Source organism: Drosophila hydei, unplaced genomic scaffold, assembly GCF_003285905.1.
Source record: "Drosophila hydei strain 15085-1641.00,03,60 unplaced genomic scaffold, DhydRS2 tig00000063-arrow-pilon, whole genome shotgun sequence".
Classification (NCBI taxonomy): Eukaryota; Metazoa; Arthropoda; class Insecta; order Diptera; family Drosophilidae; genus Drosophila; species Drosophila hydei.
The window spans coordinates 8,987,372-9,009,252 of NW_022045657.1; the positions used below are offsets into that span (position 1 = coordinate 8,987,372).

Consider the following 21,881-nt stretch of genomic DNA (forward strand, 5'->3'; position numbering starts at 1 on the left):
TTTGGTAGAATAAATAAGAAAATTTATATAAACAGAATATTTTAAATTGATCGTTTTGTTTTCTTTTAAATACAAAATTATTAAGTTAAAGAATGGCCAATAATAACACAGTCACCAAACTCATTAATGTAAGCGAGGAGGCAGCGCCAGCAGTCCATAGTGAGCTTTACCAGTAGTCCATCACAATGGATTAGCACAAATAAATTCGTAATTCTTCTGCAGTTCCCGTTCAAGTGGGTAATGAGTTGTTTGTGGTTGTTCAACAGGACATAAGACGGATCGAGGATATACGTCAAATAAGCTATAATCGCGTGCTTTCCAGTCATCACATACTCCCCATGTTCACTCAACTCAATGCTAATGTTTTTGGCACCTGTGCGCCAACTTCGCAATCTTTCATTCCATTCATTTCGCCCAGTCCGCAACAGAATACTTCCATCTTTTCAGCTGCTCCACCATGCGGTTTGAACGACGTTGATATGGAAAAGCAGCCCTCGCAGATTGTGGCGAACGTATCTAAGCAAATATTTTGGTCCAAACAGTCCAAGTCAACTTCACCATATCCGATACGTTACAGCATTACCACATCGACCACTGAACTTCAAGAAAAGAAGCCGATTGACAGCGGGAAAAACGCTGAAGATAAAAAACATTGTAGTTGCCAAACATGGTGTAAACCTATTGGCACTTCATGCAACAGAGAAACGCAAACCAATGCGCAGGCAAAAAACGAGGGGGAATCGACGAATCCCAAAAAAAATCGATCCACTCAAAGCCTGCAGAAGAAAATATCTGAGCAACCTTTGCCCAAGCAGCGTCACAGTTAATGCTCCCGCCGATCGAAATCCATAATAAATATACCGAAGGTTACTGTTTCTAATCCGCTCTGCAAGGAGAAGCAGGCAAAAGAGCGACAATCGAACGAGGATCAAGACTAGAAGAACGATTTCTTACAGCAATTCGTTGGTCACTCTTAAAATATTTTTGTTTTAACAATTGGGTCTTTTAATTTTATGCCTTGTAAGTAATCCAACTCTAGTATTTACATATTAACATAATGCACTTAGTGATTTACTTTTCGTTAAGCGCTTCTTTGGGCCAGTTAGATTGGTTACTGGCTCTTTTTTCTTTTTCTTTTGCGGCTTGTACGATTCACTCTGGTCATTAAAATAACGCTTGGGCTTATTGTGATTCCGTTGTTCACGCTTCAATTGATCCGGTGTGGAAATGCGCAGATAAAAGTCCTTAAGCAGCAACTTGAAATCCTCGACTAACGTATCCCTCACCACTTGTACTTTCCCATTAGAGCACGGCGTGGACGCTCGTAGCTCGTTTACCTTGAAGGGTTTGGGTGCAAATTCAGAGGCTGGTCGCCACACAATGGCCAACTCTTTACCGCCATGAGGATTGTAAAAAAAAGCAGCGTATTCGGAATAAGCCGACTGGGAGAAGAAATAAAATATTGATTAAAAAAATGCTATCTAATTGTGTATTTCCAAAGCTACTTACTCTCAGTTGCTGCACAATCTTGGCCAGTTGGTCACTGCCCGCTAGTGGCAAACGAAAATTGCGTAGACTGATAGGTAAAAATGACGACCCTAGATCGTAGCACAGAGTATTGGGCAGCAGATCTGGTTTAAGCTCTATGACCAAGTCATAACCATCTCCGGACGCCATAAACAATTGGGCGGGCCTTACAAATCTGATGGTCGGCGACATCAGACTCGACTCGATAAGCTCCAAAGCGTGGCGTGCCAGGATTGTCACTCGACCCAAAACCGGCTTGCTGGGGCACTCTTCGGTAGTCCACAAACGACCTGCATGCTGCTGATCATAGGCCGTGGCCAGATACAGGCCTGGATAGCTGTCACGTTCACTGCGATAGCTGTGTTCCAAATCCGTAATTTGTTGCTCTGCAAAGTTAAAAATTAGTACGTGATGTGGAATATGCAACAGATTGAAAGTAGCTTACCTGTCCAGGTATTGTTGAAATTAAGCAAGAACATTTCGCTACCCCAGTCGCTGTGAGCAAGTAATTGCAGGAAACGAATGAACCCCGTTTGAGGGGCGACAGTTGGGTGTGGCGTTTGTCGCTGCTGGAATAGATGTGCCACCAGTAGTTCTGTAGCTATGGATGGCCACAAGCCATCATCGAGCAGCTGGGTGGCTAGCCAACGCTTAGCAATGAGCACTGTAGGTCCAAATGTGCTTTGTGATTGATGCAGCGCATGCAGAGCGCCACTTACTCTGGGTAATATGTAGTGACGTCGCTCAAGCTCGCGGCTAGCTGGATTGTCCATATAGGTTGTCACACCACGCTCCGTTTGCTGTTGCTTCAACAGCGCCAGCTCTTTACTGTGCGCAAGCTCTAAGAGAAAACAGTAACCCTGCTTTAGTACCAACAAGCCCTCTTTACATAGATGGGAGTGGAGGTGTTGCTGTTCCTTGAGTTGCTGACCAATTTTTATTAGGAAGGCGGTCTTTAGGCTGCGTAGAGCTCCCAATTCATTGGGCCATTTACCACTCGGGCTCAGCTGAATGATCACACGTAGCACGTGACCGGCATGCATGCGATCTGACACAAGACGGGCCTGTGGTAACAAAGGCTGTGGCTCGCAATAGCGAAAGACAGGTGAAATACCAGATATCGACACTATATCCAGCGGCAGGTCCTCGAGACTGTGCAGCTGCCGAGCCAGTGCATCGAAGCAATGGATGACATGCGGTGTCAATGCCTCAGCGTCGGTTTCCTGTACCAATTTTAGTTTAGTTTGTAACTTGGCCACCTTAAAAGACGGCGTAAGAGAATATACAACATCTAGTTCACTAGCAATGTACTGCACATCGCTAGAATCTAGCTGCAGATGTTTCTCCAGCAGATGTAACACTATATTTCGCACTATCAAACGCTTTTGGCTGGGAGCATCTGTTGCGGCAGCCCAGACAACTGCTTCCGTTATGCTGCCGTCCTGGAAACGTCGTAAATTGGATTTATCTCCCCAGAATTTACGAAATTCGGCAGCACCATCGGGATCCTCATTTGTCGCCGGTCCCTTGTCCAGCACTTCGAATGCGTGCTCTGGATCAAGTATGAAGCCTAACGTCAAACAGTGACCGATAGCCGGCGCCTTACTGTCAACTGTCCAGGATTTGGAAGGTACTTCCAATGGTACGATCGCATGGACACGTTGCCCCAGACCCTTCTGCAGTAAACTGTCCAAGAAATGTCAAATAATTAGTTTCTTTTGACATCTTCATAAGATCATTACTCACTCTGTCAACAATTTGAGCAACTGCGGATGGGCATAGTTGGCATAGTCGTACTTGACATGCGGCTTAACATGCAACTGAAGTAGCTGGTCCACGCTGGCTGGATTCGTAATCCTTTGCAACAAGCATACAGAAACTTTAATTAGTTCGATATATTGCACAGATAGTACCAGGGTCACTTACTTGAGTATGTTATCCATTCGCATGTACAACGGAGATTTTTGCATGAAAATATGCGAAAAACTATTAACTTTGACATCATTTAGCAATTCAACGGCCAGCTTCGCCTCTGCACAAACGGCTTTATAGACAGCGAGCGGCAGACTGGCGCACAGATTGTAATAGCCGGTGACATCCATGAAGCACACATCGTAGTAGCCGGCTAAGGTGCTCAACTGGTGCGGCTGCTGTTGGCACAGTGTAATGCCTTGCGTCCAATCACTGTTGGCCAGCTGATTCCATACGGTGCGGGCTACCTGGTAGCTGCTGCTTGACTGATGAAGCAAACGATGTTGCTTTAGATACACTATGTAGGCGGCTATAATGTGAGCACTAAAGCCACTGAAGCCCACATCTAGCTGACGTTGGCGTAGCCACACTTTAAGCAAAAGCAAACCATCCTGAAAGTTGCGGTGACCAGTGAATGTGCTCTGCAACAACTTCTGATTCTCAGCTTGCGTTAGATCGAACAGCACATTGGCGTTGTAGTGCGGTGTGGAGGGCAACGCTTCCGATTCATCCCACTCATCGCCAAAGATGGATGGTCGAATGTTGTTATTCCAAGGTACAAACCGGCTCAACTTGAAAATATTCACCGGTGCTGTAATAAACAGGCGGAAGGACAAATGTTTGCCAATCTTGGCGGCAGGCGTTAATTCAAGTACTGGCTTTAGTGGATTGTTTGCATGGAAGTTGTAAGCGAACTGATCCGCTGCAAATGCTGGTAGCTGCTTTAGTTTGCTGGCCACCGTCGCCAGATATAGAGCACGCTTTTGATCGTAGATCAAATTGCGATAATCATCCTTTTGAAAGCATGTTTCAGGCATTTCCAAGGCCACGTCCACTACAAGTTTGGGACCCAGCACAGTGCCCGTGGCTGCAGCGCCAATCAACTTTGGCTCTGAAGTCGGAGTCAGAAATTGAAAGTTAAATGATTTTTTGTGCAGATGTAGCGGCACTTCCAGTTGGCAGTTGTCAAGCAGACCATCCTTAAACTCATGTACCGCAGTCGTAAACGTCTCTATCCAGCTTTCAATGTAAGTGCTGTATTTTGTTTTGAGTTGAAGCTCCTCTAGCATCTCCTTCACTTGCAGCTTGAACAGATTAGAATGAAAGAGATTGCGGGTGTCGCGAATCTCCTTTATTTCTTCCAAAGTTGGAGGCTTTACATTCTCTTCCGTGTGCTTAAGTTTCTTTTTCTTCGCCTCGCTTTTGACGAACGGTACTTTACGTTTATGTGCTGTGATTGGCTTTGGCTCATCGAAGCCATCATCGCTACTAGTGCCAACAGCTTGATCACTGTCGCTATGTGAATCCGTTAATGAAGTCTGTACAGAAAAATGACTTTACTGTTGTGCAATTATTAAACTTTTTTATAGCTTACCTCCTTCTGACATTGATTGTTTTTAATTCGACCCATTTTATCTGCTCAATATAATTCCACAAAATAATCAAAGAGCGTCCCTAACAATAGCACGTGCTACTAGGTTTTGGTTTTAATAATACGGGAAAAATTGGCGCTTTTTTAATCACAACAAAGCTATCGATTATTTTTAAAAATTTTGAATTTATTACTCGTTTGGAGATTTTAAAGGTAATTTTACACTTAATCTTAATAACAATAACATAAATATAGAAATTTCAGATGCGCAGGTTCTTTGTAAGTTTTTAAATAATTCACTGAATACCACATATATGAAAATGTAAGTTGTTGACTGTATAGTTTCTCAACTGTCGATTAAAAACTATACAATTTTAAAAAGTTCTAAAGATAAGAAAAACCTAATTATAAATTATGATAAAATTGGGATTTATATCATTAAAATTGTTTTTGTTTATATTAGCCACAACTTAAAATCTGATATCGTTTTCTAACTTTAGAAATCGAATATATTTTATATCGATAGAAAACTGTAGTTGGTGTTAGCGATATCGATATCTTATTGATATGGTCCCAAAACCACACGATTAATAAAATACTAGAATCGGTCACTCTGGTGAGGAGTAGTATAATGCAGAACTCTTACACCTTTATATAGAGTAATTTCTTTTTTCTTTATATTTCGTTATTGTGTTCATTATAATAGTGTTTAAAAACTGCAATGACAAAATAAAAGTGATTAATTCCATTTGCGAAATGTATAGCTGATTGCGTCAGTATGTGGTGCATATACAGATGTTCTGTTTAACATTACATGTGTGACAAGACCATGGTAGTGATTAAACCCAATAGTAGATTGATATAAATTAAACGAATTTCAGCGTGCTTGACAAACGTCTGGCGAGTGTTTTTAAAGTTTTTCTCTTTCAAAACAAAGGCCGGCTAATTATTTTTGTGTACTGTTTAGTATATTTAGTATAATATAATAATTGCTTCCGAATGTTTTATAAAATAGTTAGTATTTTTCAATTACTTATGGACGGCCACATTGCAGTGTTCAATTTGTGCGTGTGTGTGTGCAAGTCAGGGGAAAAAGTCGCTCCATTTTTCTCGTGCTCTCTTGCGTACGTTTGGCTTTGCAAAACAATTTAATGGCGAATCGTATAAATATTAAAATAGTGTTTGCCTGAGTTTTACATAAGAAGCAAACACTGAAATCTGCAAAAGCGCGCCGCATAATAAGTGTAAAATCGCATGCATATACCCGACTGTAGTAATTGGCCAATCGCTGGTGTGTGTGTGTGAAACTGTGTATATGCGCGCGTGTGTGTAAGTGAGCAATGAAAAATGAGGCGTAGGTGAGAAATATGTGTGCAAAATTGTCGAAAAGGTACATAAAAAGTCCAAAACTAACAGTGAGGTAAACTTCAAGACCGTCAGTTACAAAAAATCAGAAGCGGCATAATTTAAATGATGCGTTGGCAATAAAAATTATGGCAAAATTCAAACAGTTAGCATTTGTGCACCATAAAGTCTTGTGGTCGTTGATGAGAAACTTTTGCGTGCCGAAAGCATTCAAAAACGCAATGGAATAAAAAATCACGTACAAATACAGTTTTCAATTTGTGTGGCCTTCTTATTTATAAAAAAACCCGAATGAACCATTTTTGCTCAGGTCATCCATATATTTATGTATAGCCAAAAGTCTACGCACTAATTGGCCTGATTATTGAGACACTTCCTTAACATCGCTTCCGCAGCGGTGGCCGGTGCGTGTCGTCTATTTGTTTGATATTGAACTATTAATAAAGGGTCAGGTGCATAGGCGGTACGTTAGCTTATGGACATTATATTTGTAATATTATTTAACTAATTTGATAGCAACATTTGCATTATTTGTACGGAATCATAAGCGCATGAAAATCAATGGGCAAATATATGCGACAGGCCCTTTCAGCTTCAGTGTGACCGTACTTAATAAAGAAAATATGCCAGAATATACTGTTTGTACATCTATAAAGTGAATTTTCGCACTCTTTAAGTGTATAATAATAATGTTAAATCATATTTTTCATATTATTCTGTCAAAGATTACTGAAAAAGGATATTAATTGAATTTAATTGGCCTTTATATATATATATATATATATATATATATATAATTATATATATAATTATATATATAATATATATATATATATATATATATATATATATATTTTGTTTTCATACGGTTATCCTGTTAAAAATGAAATTATTGCAGTTTTATTATTTTTATTATATATTTATTATTTAATTTTATAATTACAGCCTGTTATGACATGCAAATCGCAGGGTCGGCCTTAAGGTGTACATTCAACGGCGCTGCTATTCCACAAAAAAAGGCAATTAAACATATTTTCAATGTGTGCGTGCTCAATGACAGCTGACGATCGGTTAAATAGAATTTGACTAACTATAAGATAAAGAAAAGAGATCAAAGATAAATAAAAACTATTGTTGTTAGTTGTCGTTGGCGTAACATTAGCAAAATACGTCAACCATACTTTACAAAAATTGTTAGAAATTTGTGGGGAAAATGTGCAAAAGTGTGTTTGTTAAATTGTTAGCCAAAATTATTTGTTTACCTAGTACTACATAGAACGTAACTGCCTTTCTTTATCCAACAAGAGCAACAATAATAACAAAGATATTTCGACGCACCGGACAAGCAAACGAGCACTTAAATTAAGACAAACAGTAAATATATAATACATCTGCATTCAACAATAGCCAACAACAACAACATTTAACAAATCACCAAGGAAATGCTCAAATTGAATACTTAAATGTCAAGCGACAGCAGCACTGATGCCACAGCAACAAAAAACAAAACAACAAAAGCAACTGTAAGCTAACAGAAGAACAAGAGAAGGAGCAGCAGTAGGGCAGTTGCGAACTTGTGTCTAGAGCCGAGAGAGAGAAAATAAACATAGAGAGAAAGAGAGAGTTCCTCTCGCGAGAGAGAAAGAGGAGAGAAGAGGAGAAAGGAGTGCAACAGAGCGATTGCCTGCCGTATGCACTGGACGCATGCGCGGCATGCGTGGATGCTAAGTGAGTGTGTGCGTGTGCCAGTGTGTGCGTGCGTGTGTGTGTGTGTGCATGTGTGTGCACGCACAACATAGCAGCAGCAGCAAAAACAACTAACAACACCTTAAACAAACGATCAACAATAAAGTCCACACATTTAACAGTTTGAACGAAAATTTGGAGCAACAATTTCGCATTTCCACAACGATTTGGATCAATCTTTTCAACAATCAATAGCCTTTGCTATTAGTTTCATATATTATCTTTGAAAATTCTGTGGAAAGTAATTGCGTTTTTCATTCAAAATTGAGGGAAATTTGCTGAGTATTGCTTTCAGCAGTAACAGAACAACAACAGCAACAGCAGCAGCAGCAACATCAACATCAATAACAACAAGATGCAGCGACGCGAGCGTCAAACGAGGTGAGTGTTAAATCCAACTGATTTCATGAAAAATCTATGCCATCTATCAGCTATACGAATACCCTACCCCTCCGACCAACAGATTTGATTTCATTCAACGTTGGCTAAACATGGTTGTTAGGACATTGCGTCAGTGGTATGCAAAACTCTATCAAATCCCAATTGCTCTTAATCTTCGAAAATCGTGCGTAGATTTCCCATTTTTCATTTCATATTTATTCAATTCGTTTTGACACAACACTCAAACCTAAAAATAATCCCAAATCAATTGCAGCTAAAACACGATTTCAATTTCAAACATTGTTTATTCCTTTCAATTATCTGACAATACTTTCTTTTGGCTTACTCGGGACTAAATACGTATCTGAAGAAATTAAGAAAAACAAGCCAGTAAATCAATTATTTTTATTAAGAAACTCAATAACATTGCCTAGTGCGATCTTGAGCAATGTTGTCAATCTGTTGTTTGTTATCTCGAAACTTAAGTAACGCAAAAAATCGTTCATTTTAATGATTTATATATGTCTGTAAAAGTCAATACGTTGTTATCAGGTTGAGAAAGTCGAAAATAAATTGAAATGTTTGGCGATTAGATAATTCAGGACGAAAGTGAACTTATTTCTCGAATGCCGACGCAGAAAATGCCCTTTAGAATTTATGTTTATCGAATAATTTCGTCAAATAACTTTATTCGTATACACATATTCATTGTAATAAGTTACAAATAAGCAACTTTAAGAATCTACAATCTATTTGCATGATAGTCTGCCTACTTCTAATAGCTGTTGGAGGAGTGATTAATAGTCCAATATCTAGTTTTTCTTTTTCAAATATCGCAAAACTCTTATCTAAAGCTTGCCCTTTTCATTAACAAATTCTTTTGGGCTTTATCATTTCAATGCTAAATTAACAGTAAATATAGATTTCACACCAATAACAAAGGAAATCATTCAAAAAATCAGTTAAACTAGAACAGAAATTCCACAACCTAAATGACCCGTTCAAGATGAATTGATTATTAGCTGAAATGCGTCCGAAAACAACAGCAAGAATTAACAGTTGCGATCGATAATAATAAAATAAGAGACTTTATTTATAAATGTTTGGCAATCCGTGACGTCTTCTCGCCAGGGAAATTTACCAAAAACCCAAAAGCTACCTGTATTCTCAGCGAACTCTTCTACAAATATATGTAGTATGCGAATTTGTATAAGACACGTATAAGTGTCTATGTTCTCTTCTAGTTTATCGATGGCCAAGAGAAAAAGTCCAACTATTGTGTGTTTGTACGTATAGTGTACATACAGACATAGATACACTATGAATTTTTGTTTTATTTTTAGCCAATCGCATTTCTATTTAAACATTTGTATTTTATTTGATTCTGTTTTCGACATCGCTTGTTGCGGTTTGGTTTGGGCTGACCACTTCTTGTAATGCGATTCCTTGGCAGACATTCGTTCTCTGAAGGCTTGAATGAAATGGCATTTCATTCTATGAGGAAGCGGAAAGTTAAGTTCAAACACCCACATAAGCATGCCTGCCCTGCATAGCTATGTAGATCTCGCTCCTCGGCCTCTCGGAATATGTGAACGAATTTCAGTTGTTGTCATTTCCTTTACCTTGTGGCGGGTCTATTGACATTTCTAGGTTGCCGCTGGCTTAGTGTCTGTTTCTTTGTTTACAGTTTTTGCCTTCTATTTTTATTTTTGTTTTTTATTATTATTATGTTTATTCCGTAAGCCTTGTTTGCTGTCTGCATTTGAAAACATTTTCTTGTTGGCTTTTCATGATAATATAATTTTGTATTGGCCTTTCCCTCGACCGAAGACTGAAAACTAATGTTTCTATATTTTTGTATTCGGCTCACCGGGACTAATAACTAAGCGAGAACAATGAGACCTTGGGGTATAATTACTCGTGTAACTTTATGGCTTCAAGTGGCTAGAATAAAAATTAATTGTAAACATTTTGGTCATTTTGGACATATGAATTGAATTCTGTGCCGAGGCAATTTAAAGAAACTTAAAATTATTAAAGACGGTCTTCCCATAGTTTTTTGATATTGTCTTTATTTTGGGCTTCGATTTTAGTTTGATATGAAAAACAGAAGAGAATTGGTAATGTCGAGTGAATGTGGGATATTGACTATTCAAGGTAAATACTGGCTCAACAAGGATAAAGTACAATTAAACAACTAGAGAAATGTATTTTTATTTAATAAAAACATTATATTTGTGTACAATATGAACAGCTGCTGCATTGTGAAATGCAAACACGAAAACAAAACATGTCAAACGCAATCAGCCAATAGCATCAACTGTGTAAACGCAACGGCGGGTTATACGTTTCTACGTCCATAGCCAATGCCTGCAGCAGGTCTAGAGACTAGCGTGATGTTCATAATTAATTGATTAAATATTGAAATATCGCTCCAAAGTGATTTAACCTTCAATTGAAATTTTATGGCATGCATACTGCACTGCATATATGCTGCAATTATCGGAAAAAGTCGTTGAGAACGTTGGCAACTCTGCGCCCTTTACGAGTTGTGACCTTAAGCAGAACGAGAGAAAAGAGAGTGAGAGAGAGCGAGAGCGGTGGAATTGGAGAGATAACACTCGAATTAGTGTATATGCGTGTGGGTTGTATTAATTGAAATGAAATTTATGCTAAAAATAAAATTAATGCCAAAGTAAAACCAGTTGCTTTGCTGGCTGTTAATAATTAAGATCACGGCTCACAGCGCGAAAGATGAGCGGCATTCAAGCAAAATAAATCCGAAGCGCAAATGACCCTAGACAAGGCTTTCCTGACGGCTGTGGGGTTCATTAAATTGAAATTGTTCTTGAACTCAACTTTGGCCGTCGCATCGTGAGTGCCTTTTGGCAAGTGACTTACTTGATACGGCTGCAGCCAACAGCAAACATGGCGGAAAAACTGAGAACTGAGAAGTGTGAAAGAGCTAGGAGAGAGAGAGGGAGAGCGAGAGAGAGAGAGAACTGAAAACTTGACCAACTTGTTAGCGCTTCTAATGAGTCAACGTCCATGTCTACGTCGACGTGATGGCAGAGCAAGTGCCAGACGATGATAAAGATGACGACGCAGTCCAACACAACTAGAGCGGCAGTGCCAGCTGCAAGGAGTATTTAAAACTTTTTCAAAAGTACTTGGCATTTGCTTTGCACTTGAATTCTCTATCGCACTCGAAAGAGAATTGCAAAACTGAGAATCAAACTGCGAGTGCTGAAACTCTATTATAATGAGTAGTCCGCCAGAAAGGTATTGCTGCTAAGGAATCGGCAAAATATACGCAACACTTTTAATTCTATTAGAGAGCAGACCCGCTAGCTAAGGGAGGCAGCAGTAAAAGATATTCACACACGCTGGTCAACTATTATTTTATGGGCTCAGAATGTAGTTCGTCTTAAGCTTATTTAAAATTTGGTTTTAGCAATTTAGATTAAATGCTAAGGTTTTGTTAATGAGCCAAAGAAAATACATGTGAGTTTTATCAGTGTAATTGCTTGAAATACCATTCTATTGATATGGATTTAGTCATCGTTTTTAAACGGCTCACAGCTATAAAGATTAGTTGCATTTATCAGGAACTGGGATTTTATAGACATCTTTGACGTTGGTGTTTATTTGCTGCATTACTCATGGGAACCCTGAACCTATTTAAATACGTTCGGTACAAAGAGACGACATATTGACGTTCTGTTTCAGTATGCATTCGGCGCTGTTAATAAACACTGGCTAGTTGACTGGCTGGCTGGATGACTGGTTAGCTGTCTGGCTGGCTGTCAACGCCTCGGGGCGTCCCCAAGCAGTTGTCAGTAATGAACAGCTTATATCTGCCAGTCACTTGACACTGCCATTTGCCGCTTGCCATTCACAGCGAAGTGTCGTCTGTTAAACAGCTTATCACTGTAGACTGTCAAGGATTTAGTTTTGCTGCTCCTGGGCGTTGCAAGCGTTCACGGACATGTCAACCTGATTTAATGGGACGGTAGATTTGATACTCTTTCCCCTTTTAAAGTTCTTTCAATAACAGAAGCAATAAACGTTAACTATTTACTCGCATCTATTTATCCTTTAAATACGCATACAATTAGCGCGTTTATTCAGCTTTACTTGCATGACAAACTTGAATGTCATTTATAATCTCATCAAGGGCTTTCGATATCTTTTTCATGAGTCACATTTGCGATGCCTGCGTCGCTGGACTTTGGCATTGTTTCTATGCCTAAGCATTCTCACAGCTGTATATATATAAATATATATATATATATATATATATAAGTGTATGAGTGTGTGTGCCTGTGCCAGTGTTTGTGCGCCACTGTTTTGTTGGCTGGTCGTTAAATCCCATCGATTTGTTTGACTGTCTCTTTACTATGCACCTTTTGCTCTCATTGCCTCCATTTAGTTGGTTCTGTCCTGCTCGCGCCCATACAGCTTTTCGCTTCAAGCATGACTGGCATCTAATTTAATTAGATGAAAATTTCACACTATTGGTTTTTCGTCATCGTCTTCTTCTGCTTCATCTAGTTCTGCTGACGTCTGCTATGCTCTTGTTGTCTATTATTGATGTATACATTATTTTTATACATTCGCTTAACTCTAAAGCTTTTCACTGCTGCCCAGTTTGACAGGTACTTCTTCTTACACATCTTTCCAAGGTATTTATCATTCCATACCACCACCCACTGGCTGGCTACTCGTTACTCACTTAATTATCTATATCCTCATTTGATTTCCCTACTATGCAGTTGGCTTGTCGACTGATGCACTTAAACCTCATCATTCGTCGTATATGTACATAAACACATGTATGTAAATATCAGTCTGTCTCTTTCTGGCTGCATAGCAGTATCATCTGTTCCTTATGTTTTTATTGAACATCAAAATCTTATGACATTTAGCATGTTTTTTTTTGTTGCTGTTTCTTCGTGCACCCACGCAAATTATCACGCATTTCGAAAGAGAGCGGGAGTGAGTGAGAGGAAAGAGAGATAATGAAAGAGAGGGACATCATTGACAGTCGCTAACAGCTTAATGACGTCATTGGCGCATAATGTTTGATGGGTCACTTGGTTCGTCACTGTGTCGTTCCATCGTGCCAACGTTCGCCATTCCATCGTTCCGCTGTCCGTCTACCAGTCGTGTGTTTTCTTTTTATTTCTTTTTGTGTACGTTTTTACATTCACATTCACATTTTTTCTTTTTGCTAAATCCGCAATTTGTCCTTGTTTTTATGTGCCACAGCTGCTACTCACTGTTAGTCTGCCTGCCTGCCAGCCTACTTGCCCCCCATTCGGCCCCCTTATCCCCTGACCCTCTTTTGTCGAGTTTTCATCAGCATTTCAGCCTGATTATTGAAGCCACTTTCCTGCTGCCGCACGCAACTTTTATTCGTACTGCGGTCTGAGTGGGACAGGTGGCAACTCTGTTATTGCTTGGCCTACACCATGTTACAGTTACTACTACTATTCTACTTGTTGTTGTTGCTGGGATAGCGCAAAATTTAGGTTATTCCAACCCCACAAAGCAGTATAAAAAATTATAGAAGTCGTACGAAAAGCTGTAGTATATTATATTGTGTGTGGGTGTGTGTGAGCTGGTTGTTGCCTGTTGGTTGGCAACAATGCGACATCGACCTGGTTACTTCTATACTCTGAACATGGGCAAGGTACAGTGGACTGACTAAGCAATCGCATATGAACAGTTAGAACATCAAAATTGATGAGTATCGATATCGATCGATCGTCAAGTTGATATGTAATCGATCAACTTTTTACATGTGCAGACTAATTACAGAATATATTGTATAGCGTATACGCAAACTATTAAGTTGATAAAGCTTAGTGTACATAATAATTGTGATTTTTATTTCACATGCATTTTCGTAATTCAACTGCAGTCAGTTTAATGAACAATAATTATATTACGTGTATGCGTATTTATTAACATCTTACGTGCCCTGCTTCAAATGTCGTTGAACTGCAAGTCAAAATGTTAAAAATGTTGATTTCAAATTGTATTCATGTCGTCAATGGGTTAAATAAAAATACCATATGCCTCTGTTATAGCTGGCCGCTGTTAAAAGTAACAGCAAACAGCTGGTCACATATCACAGTTAGGTATATATAAACATATATACATACACACACATGTGTGTATGCATGTATGTGCGAGGCCAAGGCACCTGCGCATGAGTCACTCAACTTCAGTTTAAATCTGCCAGCTCTCTGGTCACATTCAATTGCTTAACAGATCTCTGCTGCCGGCTTTGCTGTATTTTTATTGCTATGTGTATGTTTGTTGTGTGTGTGTGTATTGTATTGCGTTTTTGTTCATGTGTTTGACAGGTGCTTCTTGTATGTGTAACGAGTTTATGATGTAGTTTTTGCTCTGACACATGTGTACACACACATGCATAATTACATATATTTATATATACATAAATACGCACACGAGAACAACTATTTATCATTATCAATACTTCTGTCGTTTCGTTCTCTTCGCACATTGACTACGCTCAAGTGCTGTGAGTATTTCTCCCCTACGGCGCGACGTCAGTAACGCCAAGAGCAGCAGCAACAACAATAATAATAATTACATACAAATACAAAATGCTCATTTGCCGCATTTTAATTTTCACACGCTCACAAGCACAAGTGTTTCGTATCTGTGGCTGCGCCAGCACCAGCAGCAGCAGCAGCAGCTGCTGAACCTTGTTCTCTCTGTCTCTCGCGATATCTCTGTCTTCTTCGCTTTCTCGCTCGTTTACTCTCGCAATTACTACTCGCTCGTTGCTGTTTACTCAGATTGGCGCTCGCCTGCTCGCCGTTCGTACTCTTAGTTCGTTTTCGATCGTGCGCCGTAGCAGTTGTCATTTCTTTGCGGCCATTATCGGTGCTGTTAGCTTAAAAGAACACAAAGTTGTTTTTGCAACGCTCGGTCGCGCGGAGCGCTGCGGGTGTGCATACACACAGCAACAACACACATAGCAGCAACAGCAACAATAACAGAAGCATACGCATGGAGGAAATTCTGTATGCCGTTGCATGCGTGGCTAAGTGAGTGTATGTGTGGGTGTTTACGCATACATACACGTGCACATAATTGAAATGTGTGCGTATGTGTATGTGTTAATCACTTTATCGTTGTGATGTTTTTGTTAATTTGTGTTTGCTCCAGTTTGAGTTTGCTGCCTGCTACATTTTCCAAAGTTAGTTTATGTACACAAAACTATTCTGTTGTGCTTGCTTTGTCTGAAGTTTGCACTCAATATTATGCACCTGAGCGCTGTGTCTGTCAAACTGTAAAAACTTATTATCTTTTGAGTGTCGCCTTTGTCTTTTTGCTGCCTACTCCATTAATGAGTCGTCTCACTCACACACACACGTACGCACACTTAGGCACAGACGTGTATGTACGTATCGGATTTGAGTCAGCTGTCTTTTTGCCCCTGTGCTTTATATCTTCTGCACAACTTTAACGAGTTTTAAGAGTGTTATTCTTAGCCTTCTCGCTCGCTCACTCAAGCAGCAGCAGCAACAACAGCGCAGCGCAGCGCACTTCTTGCACATTTGTTTGTTGTTGATGCTGCTGGCGTTATTGGTGTTGTTGTTTCTCTTGCTGCCTGGTGTGTACACCGGCAACATGAAACTGGTTTTTCGAGTTATTTATGACTTTTTCTACAATTTATATTTTGCCTGTGCTATGCCTGGCTTTTCGGTTTCTGTATCTCTTCTTTCTACGTATTGTATGTGTGCCCACATTTATAAAGACCTGTATGTATATGCATATAAGTAGTCCTCAGACATTTGACCTGCAAAAACTGTTGGGGGCGCCTCCGCTTCATTAATTTCATAATGTGGCGAAAGTTGCATCTCGAATTGCAACATCTGATATGAGCAGAGCCCTAAGCTCACTCTATTTCCCTCATGCACACACACAGGCACGCGGCGGCACAGCGCAGCGGATATGACAAATTACATAAAAAAAAAAACAAAAAAGAAGTGAAAAAGAAAACGCAACACCACAATTTTACATATTTCACTCAAACTCCCAGCACTCAACAACTTAACACACTCTGTGCTGACTGTAGTTGAGCTTTAATTGTCGAGCGACAGGCAGGCAGGCAGACACACAGCGGCAAACCAAAAACAAAAGCAAAGGCAACAAAAATTAGTGGAGACTACTGCTGCCATTGTTGTTGTAGACTTTAGTGGATATTGTGTAAAATAGAAAGCGCGTTGGCGTTAAATAATCGACGGATGCAAAAAAAAAAAAACAAAATAAAAATAAAAAATAATTAAATGAAAAGAAAAAGTGAAGTGTTTTGTGTGCGAAAAATAAAAATATGTTTTATTAATAATAAAGAATGAAATGTAATTTAGAAAGTAATAAGTTAATATTTTTGAATTATTAGAAAAAGCCAAAAAATAATGAAGTGCATGTGCAGTCTGCATATTAAATGATAAAACCACAAGTTGCAATAACAGTTAAACAATTTACCAAACAAGTTTCAATTAAAACAACAACCATCAACATCTGCCTGCAGCAGCAATAGACGCTGCCAGTCAACGAGATCGAGTGAACGGCCGCAGCAACAGTTGCAGCAGAAGCAGAGGAACAGAAGAAACAGCTGTGCTTACAGCTTGACATGCAACATTAGCGCTGGGCTCCCCCGCATCGTTGCCAGCGTGAATACATGAGACCACAGCGGCGTTCGGAGAGCGCGTGAAAGAGAGCAAAGCAGAAATAAAAGCGCCGTTAAACGGAGTTTGCCGGGTTAGTGTAACTTGCATATGTATGTATATGTATTGGTGTGCATATGTTAAGCATACAGTCATATGTATGTATGCAAATATGTCAAAAGGAGCTCGCATTTCAGACTGTAAATTCGAAGCTGGCAGTGTTACCAGACTCGCAATTTTCTGCCATCTCAAAAGATAAAAATAAAAAACTTTGACCTCCAAGCTGCAAGATGAGACAGACTACAGTGCTGACAGAGTGCATATGGCTCTGTGTGTGTATTTACTTCCACACTCGAAAAAGTATTGTGGCCGCCAATGCACGTGAGGCTTTTCAATGCCGTCAGATAAGCTGGCGAACAAGTGGGCGGGGGAATGGCGTCCTTCCTCAAGCGGAAGGAAGGAATCGCAAAACTAGAACGAAGAGCATTATCGGTGGGGTAGAAAAAGTATATTGCAATGCTAACGAGCGAGAAGGTCGTCTATGCAGGAAGAAGACACTAGAGAGCAAATTACAGACAATTTATATGTGTGCATGCATCATTTATGTATGTTTGGTTGTATGTATGTATGTATTTTGTGTGTGTATAATTGGCTGGGTGGGCGTTTTCGCTGTTCTGCTGATAAATGTTGACCTCTAAAGCTCATTTACATAGACTTTAGCTCATGCACGTGTGCGAATTGCGGACTAAACTAATTAAGTAGCTAGATGCCTGGCCCCCAAACACTACAGATGTACATCTATGCATACATTCATACAAACACAGAACCATACAAAGTAAGTGCATACAAGCGCCAATACAGAGATGCCGAGTCAATGTTAATCTAACTTGCAAAGGTCAATCGGCCATTGAGACGCCGTTCACACATATTAAGCAAGCACACACACACACAGACACACACACGAATGCATTTAACCCCATAAGCAACTTAACTGCAGTCGACAGTGGGGCGGTTGCTGCTGCTGCTGTTGTTTTCGTTGTTGCCTTACTCGTTGCTATTTCTTTTTACCGGCTCTCTTTTTAGCTCTTTATATTCGCTCTCAGTCATTTTGACTCGCTATTGTTTGTCTGTCAACGACGTCGCGGCCCCTAATCAACGCGCCCTTATCTAGCCAATTTGTTTTTTTTTTTCGGATCGTGTGTGTGTACTGCAGCGCCGTCAATGGTTGACGTGAGTGTTGCTCTATATGTGTGAGTGTACATGAGAGATTGCCTTTGAGTGTGTGTGTGTGTTTGTGAGTGCCTTGCTTATCGTTTTGTTCAGCTTGTTGTCTCTGAACATATTGTAGGGCGGGTCGGAGTGGGGCTATGTAGGCGCAACCGGCTGCTCATTTATGTTATGTGAATCAAAACGTTGTCTTTATATGTATTGCACTTGTTGTTGTTGTTTAGGCGTTCGCTATTGCTACGCTTTTTGTTTGCTGTGCAGCGCTTTTTTCAGCTCGTTTCTCGTATTTTTTTATTCAACGGCAAATGCCATTGAAAATGGATATTGACATGTTGTGTGCCGCAATTCGATTACAAACAACAGCGACAACAACAACAACATCAAGAGTAGAAAAAGCAATAATATACATAAGTAATAAAGGCAATAACAATGCGCATTGTTGGCATTCTGTCAATAGAATCGAATTATGAACATTCTATTCATTTCTAAAAACTTTATATCTAATTTTAAACACAAATGCGAACGGTATTTGCATTTGAAATGCTTAAAGAGTTCTTGCTGTAAGCCTTACTGCTGCTCATTTGATATTCATAGAGATTGGCGTTCCATTCAAAAGAAACTTTGCAATTGATGGCCTTTCTATTTGTGGAGCATCGCGAGATAAAAAGGCTGCCTCGAACCGGAAGGATGTAAATAATTGGCAGTTCACTGTTTCCGGCTTGCAGTTGATAATGAACTTTCAATATGTGATTTATCAGCGAAATATATACATATATTAAATATATGTATTCAGATATATCCTCCAAATAATTGTAATTGACTAATCTAAACGAAGCAATTTATCAAAGTAGATTTGATGTTCTTATCACATAGAAACAGAAGCAGCAGCAGCAGCGACACTCGCACAGCTGGGAGATTCCAACAAGGTTTTTGTGTTTTGTTTTCGCCACGATTTATATTCAATTGCTGTCGACAATTAAAATGAAATTGATTTGTGTCTAAAAATAGCAACAACGCAATTGTTATGCACAAGCAAAATGCAAAAAACAACAAGAACAACAATATAAAAGAGAGGCGCAAACACGTCACAGTTCAAATCCATTTGGGATGAGGCGAATGAGACGACGAATAGTTGATAAGGCAACCAGCTTATCACTTGTTTTATTTATCAAGCGTTTCTTGTGTATGTTTGCATACAAGTACACACACACACACACACGCACACCGTATTTGTGTGTGCGTGTTACTAGCAACAGTTTTTCGGCTTTGCTTTGTTTTCTTGTTTACTTTTAAGCTAACATTTTTTGTTTTTGGGCTGCGGCTTTTTGCCACATTATATAATTGTTGCCGCTAAAAGTTTTTGTAAGGTTTCTGGTCTAAGTGTTGCTTAATTAAATTGGCTAAGTGAGTAGAAATGCGAGGCGTATTTTGACTCATAGTTTGACAAGCACTGGTCAACTGCGAAATCGATAATTTGATAAATTATGCAAATTGCTTTGGCTAATGCTAAAAACTTTTCAATTGTTGTTGTTGTTTATGGTGTCGTTGTTGTTGCTGTTGCTAAGTAGTGACACTCGTTTGTCAAGTTTCACTGGGGATTTTCCGCCTGTTATGACAAATTTTCAAACTCAATTCAAGTCGACCCGCCTCGTTAACTTCTCTTTCCATTTTTGCGTTAAGTTCAATTTTTGTCCAATTTTCGCTTTTTCACGGCGCTCACCACAAACACGTATTTACCAGTGTGTGTGTGTGTGTGTGAAAAACCACTTTTCCATGAAAGAGTTTTATTTTTAGCCATTGGCTTATTTTTAATTAAATATCGATTCTGTTCTAAATTTATTTAACATGAATTTTCTTTTACTGTGACAGATTGTTTTATTTTGTATTTTATTAAACTTCTGCTTCTCAGTATTAAAGGAAAATAGTTAAAACAAATTTTATTTAGCTCAAAAACTTTGAATTTCTTAAATATTTACATTCACGTAATGTACATACTATTAAAAACATTAGTGATGTTCATATAAAATTAAAAAACATTTAGTTTATTGATCTGTCATACACGATCTATGGATAACTACACTGTACTAAAGCTTTCTTTTATTTGAATACTAAAATAATGTGAATTTCTTAAAATATTTTACAAATAACTTTGAGGAACTTAAAAAATTCCTAAATAATCTTTTATGATTCGATTTTGTTTTACAATGCTTGATAAAGCGAACTGTTTTGTTTTTTTTTTTTCGCAATTGCAGAGAACAGTTATTTAGCTCTGTGCGTGTGCTGTTGAGTGGGAGGGGCTTGTTGTGTTGTTGCCTTCTTTTCTCAACTAGAAACCGGTCAACGACAGTCGGGCCAGCTGTGCGCTTGTCCCGGTACCAACTCAGAGCCTTTTTCCTAACATTTAATTCATAAAACGAACACCAAGCAATTTAAGAACAAAGCTAAAAAGAAGGAAACGCGAACAGAAAGAGCTGAAGAGAGAGAGAGAGAGGGAGAGGCATATAACTCGTTTGTGCAAAGCAACCTGGAACAGGGCTGAAAAATAAATAAGAAGTAAAGTAAAGTAAAGTAAAGCGAACGACCCGAAAATACTGTGAAAACTCAACTGCTGTGGAGCGCGCTGTGAAGTTCGTTGCGGCGATCGATCGATGGATTGGTTTGAACCAGTTTTCGCTGCAGGATATTAAGCCATAAAACCATGCAGGCCGCGGCCCCTGCCCAAGCGACCAGCCAGCACAGCAGCGACAAAGAGGCAAAAAACTGGTTTCTTTTTTTTGAGTTTCAATTCGATTTAGTCCGTTGCCTTCCCACTACCCACCACACGCCCCTTCGCTCACACACAGCAACAGCAATTTGGCTGCTACATTTGCAGAAAGTTTGCTGTTATTGCTCTGGGCTTAATTGTTATCGGCGGTTTATACTCTTTTCCTTAACAGCAGTGCTTAACGGTATAATTATCGATGTTTCGGATTTTTTATGACTATGTGTGTGTGTATGTGTGTGGGTACAGATATGACTGTAAACTGATACCGAATAAAGAATGTTATTTATAATTTCTATATTTTAATTTTTCGATTCATGACATTATAAGAAACTTATTTTAAAGTTTTCTCTTTAATAATTGATTTTAGTGAATTGTTTTTAGTTTAAATTTATTTTTCAATTTCTCGTTTCTCGATTTACTTTCATCTCGTGTCTGTTCATCTGGGGAAATGCCGAAAATTTGCTCAGAGGAATTCAACTATTTTCGGTCAAAGCAAATGTTTTTTCTCGTGCGAATTTAGCATTTGTTCTCAATAGCATAAATTAATTAATGAGTTATGTACGGCAAATGAAATGCCTTGACTTTTGCTCAGGGCAAGCCGAGATAAACGACACTTGTCGAAGGAAACTGCGCCAGCTTCAGTCAGCCATCCATAGTATTGGGTTTCCCTTGAGATTCCTATGACTCGGTGCGTTGCATGATGTGGCAGATGTTGCAATCATTCGAATGATTGACCTGACATTGAACTAGATTTGCAACAGCAGATTTTCCACGCCAAGCCACGCCCTAGGCGCAAAGCAAACTGTGAATGCCAAGC

At 39.2% G+C, this 21,881-nt stretch overlaps 2 protein-coding genes and 1 long non-coding RNA gene across 3 annotated transcripts; 2 read left to right on the top strand and 1 right to left on the bottom strand.

Moving 5' to 3' along the window:
- The first annotated feature begins 12 nt into the window (after positions 1-12).
- LOC111602994 lies at positions 13-846 on the top strand. Its single transcript, XM_023320391.2, has 2 exons — positions 13-159; positions 223-846. Exons 1-2 carry the CDS (start codon positions 93-95, stop codon positions 825-827), a joined length of 672 nt encoding a protein of 223 aa, XP_023176159.2. The 5' UTR covers positions 13-92; the 3' UTR covers positions 828-846.
- A 167-nt stretch (positions 847-1,013) lies between these two features.
- LOC111602990 (nucleolar protein 6) lies at positions 1,014-5,007 on the bottom strand. The gene is made up of 6 exons (XM_023320387.2): positions 4,874-5,007; positions 3,454-4,817; positions 3,274-3,384; positions 1,973-3,213; positions 1,510-1,913; positions 1,014-1,442 (listed from the first exon to the last, which is right to left on the bottom strand). Exons 1-6 carry the CDS (start codon positions 4,907-4,909, stop codon positions 1,050-1,052), a joined length of 3,549 nt encoding a protein of 1,182 aa, XP_023176155.2. The 5' UTR covers positions 4,910-5,007; the 3' UTR covers positions 1,014-1,049.
- Positions 5,008-5,919: 912 nt separating this feature from the next.
- LOC111603020 lies at positions 5,920-20,567 on the top strand. The gene is made up of 3 exons (XR_002751647.2): positions 5,920-6,260; positions 7,181-8,362; positions 20,553-20,567. It is a non-coding gene; the product is annotated as an uncharacterized LOC111603020 (long non-coding RNA).
- Positions 20,568-21,881: the final 1,314 nt, after the last annotated feature.

Coding starts and splice junctions, on each gene's coding strand:
- LOC111602990 (XM_023320387.2), bottom strand. CDS start 4,909: ATGGGTCGAATTAAAAACAATCAATGTCAGAAGGAG. Junction 3,385..3,453: donor CGAATGGATAACATACTCAA/GTAAGTGACCCT, acceptor CTTGTTGCAAAG/GATTACGAATCCAGCCAGCG. Junction 3,214..3,273: donor TTGCTCAAATTGTTGACAGA/GTGAGTAATGAT, acceptor TTTCTTGGACAG/TTTACTGCAGAAGGGTCTGG.
- LOC111602994 (XM_023320391.2), top strand. CDS start 93: ATGGCCAATAATAACACAGTCACCAAACTCATTAATGTAAGCGAGGAG. Junction 160..222: donor GGCAGCGCCAGCAGTCCATA/GTGAGCTTTACC, acceptor ATTCTTCTGCAG/TTCCCGTTCAAGTGGGTAAT.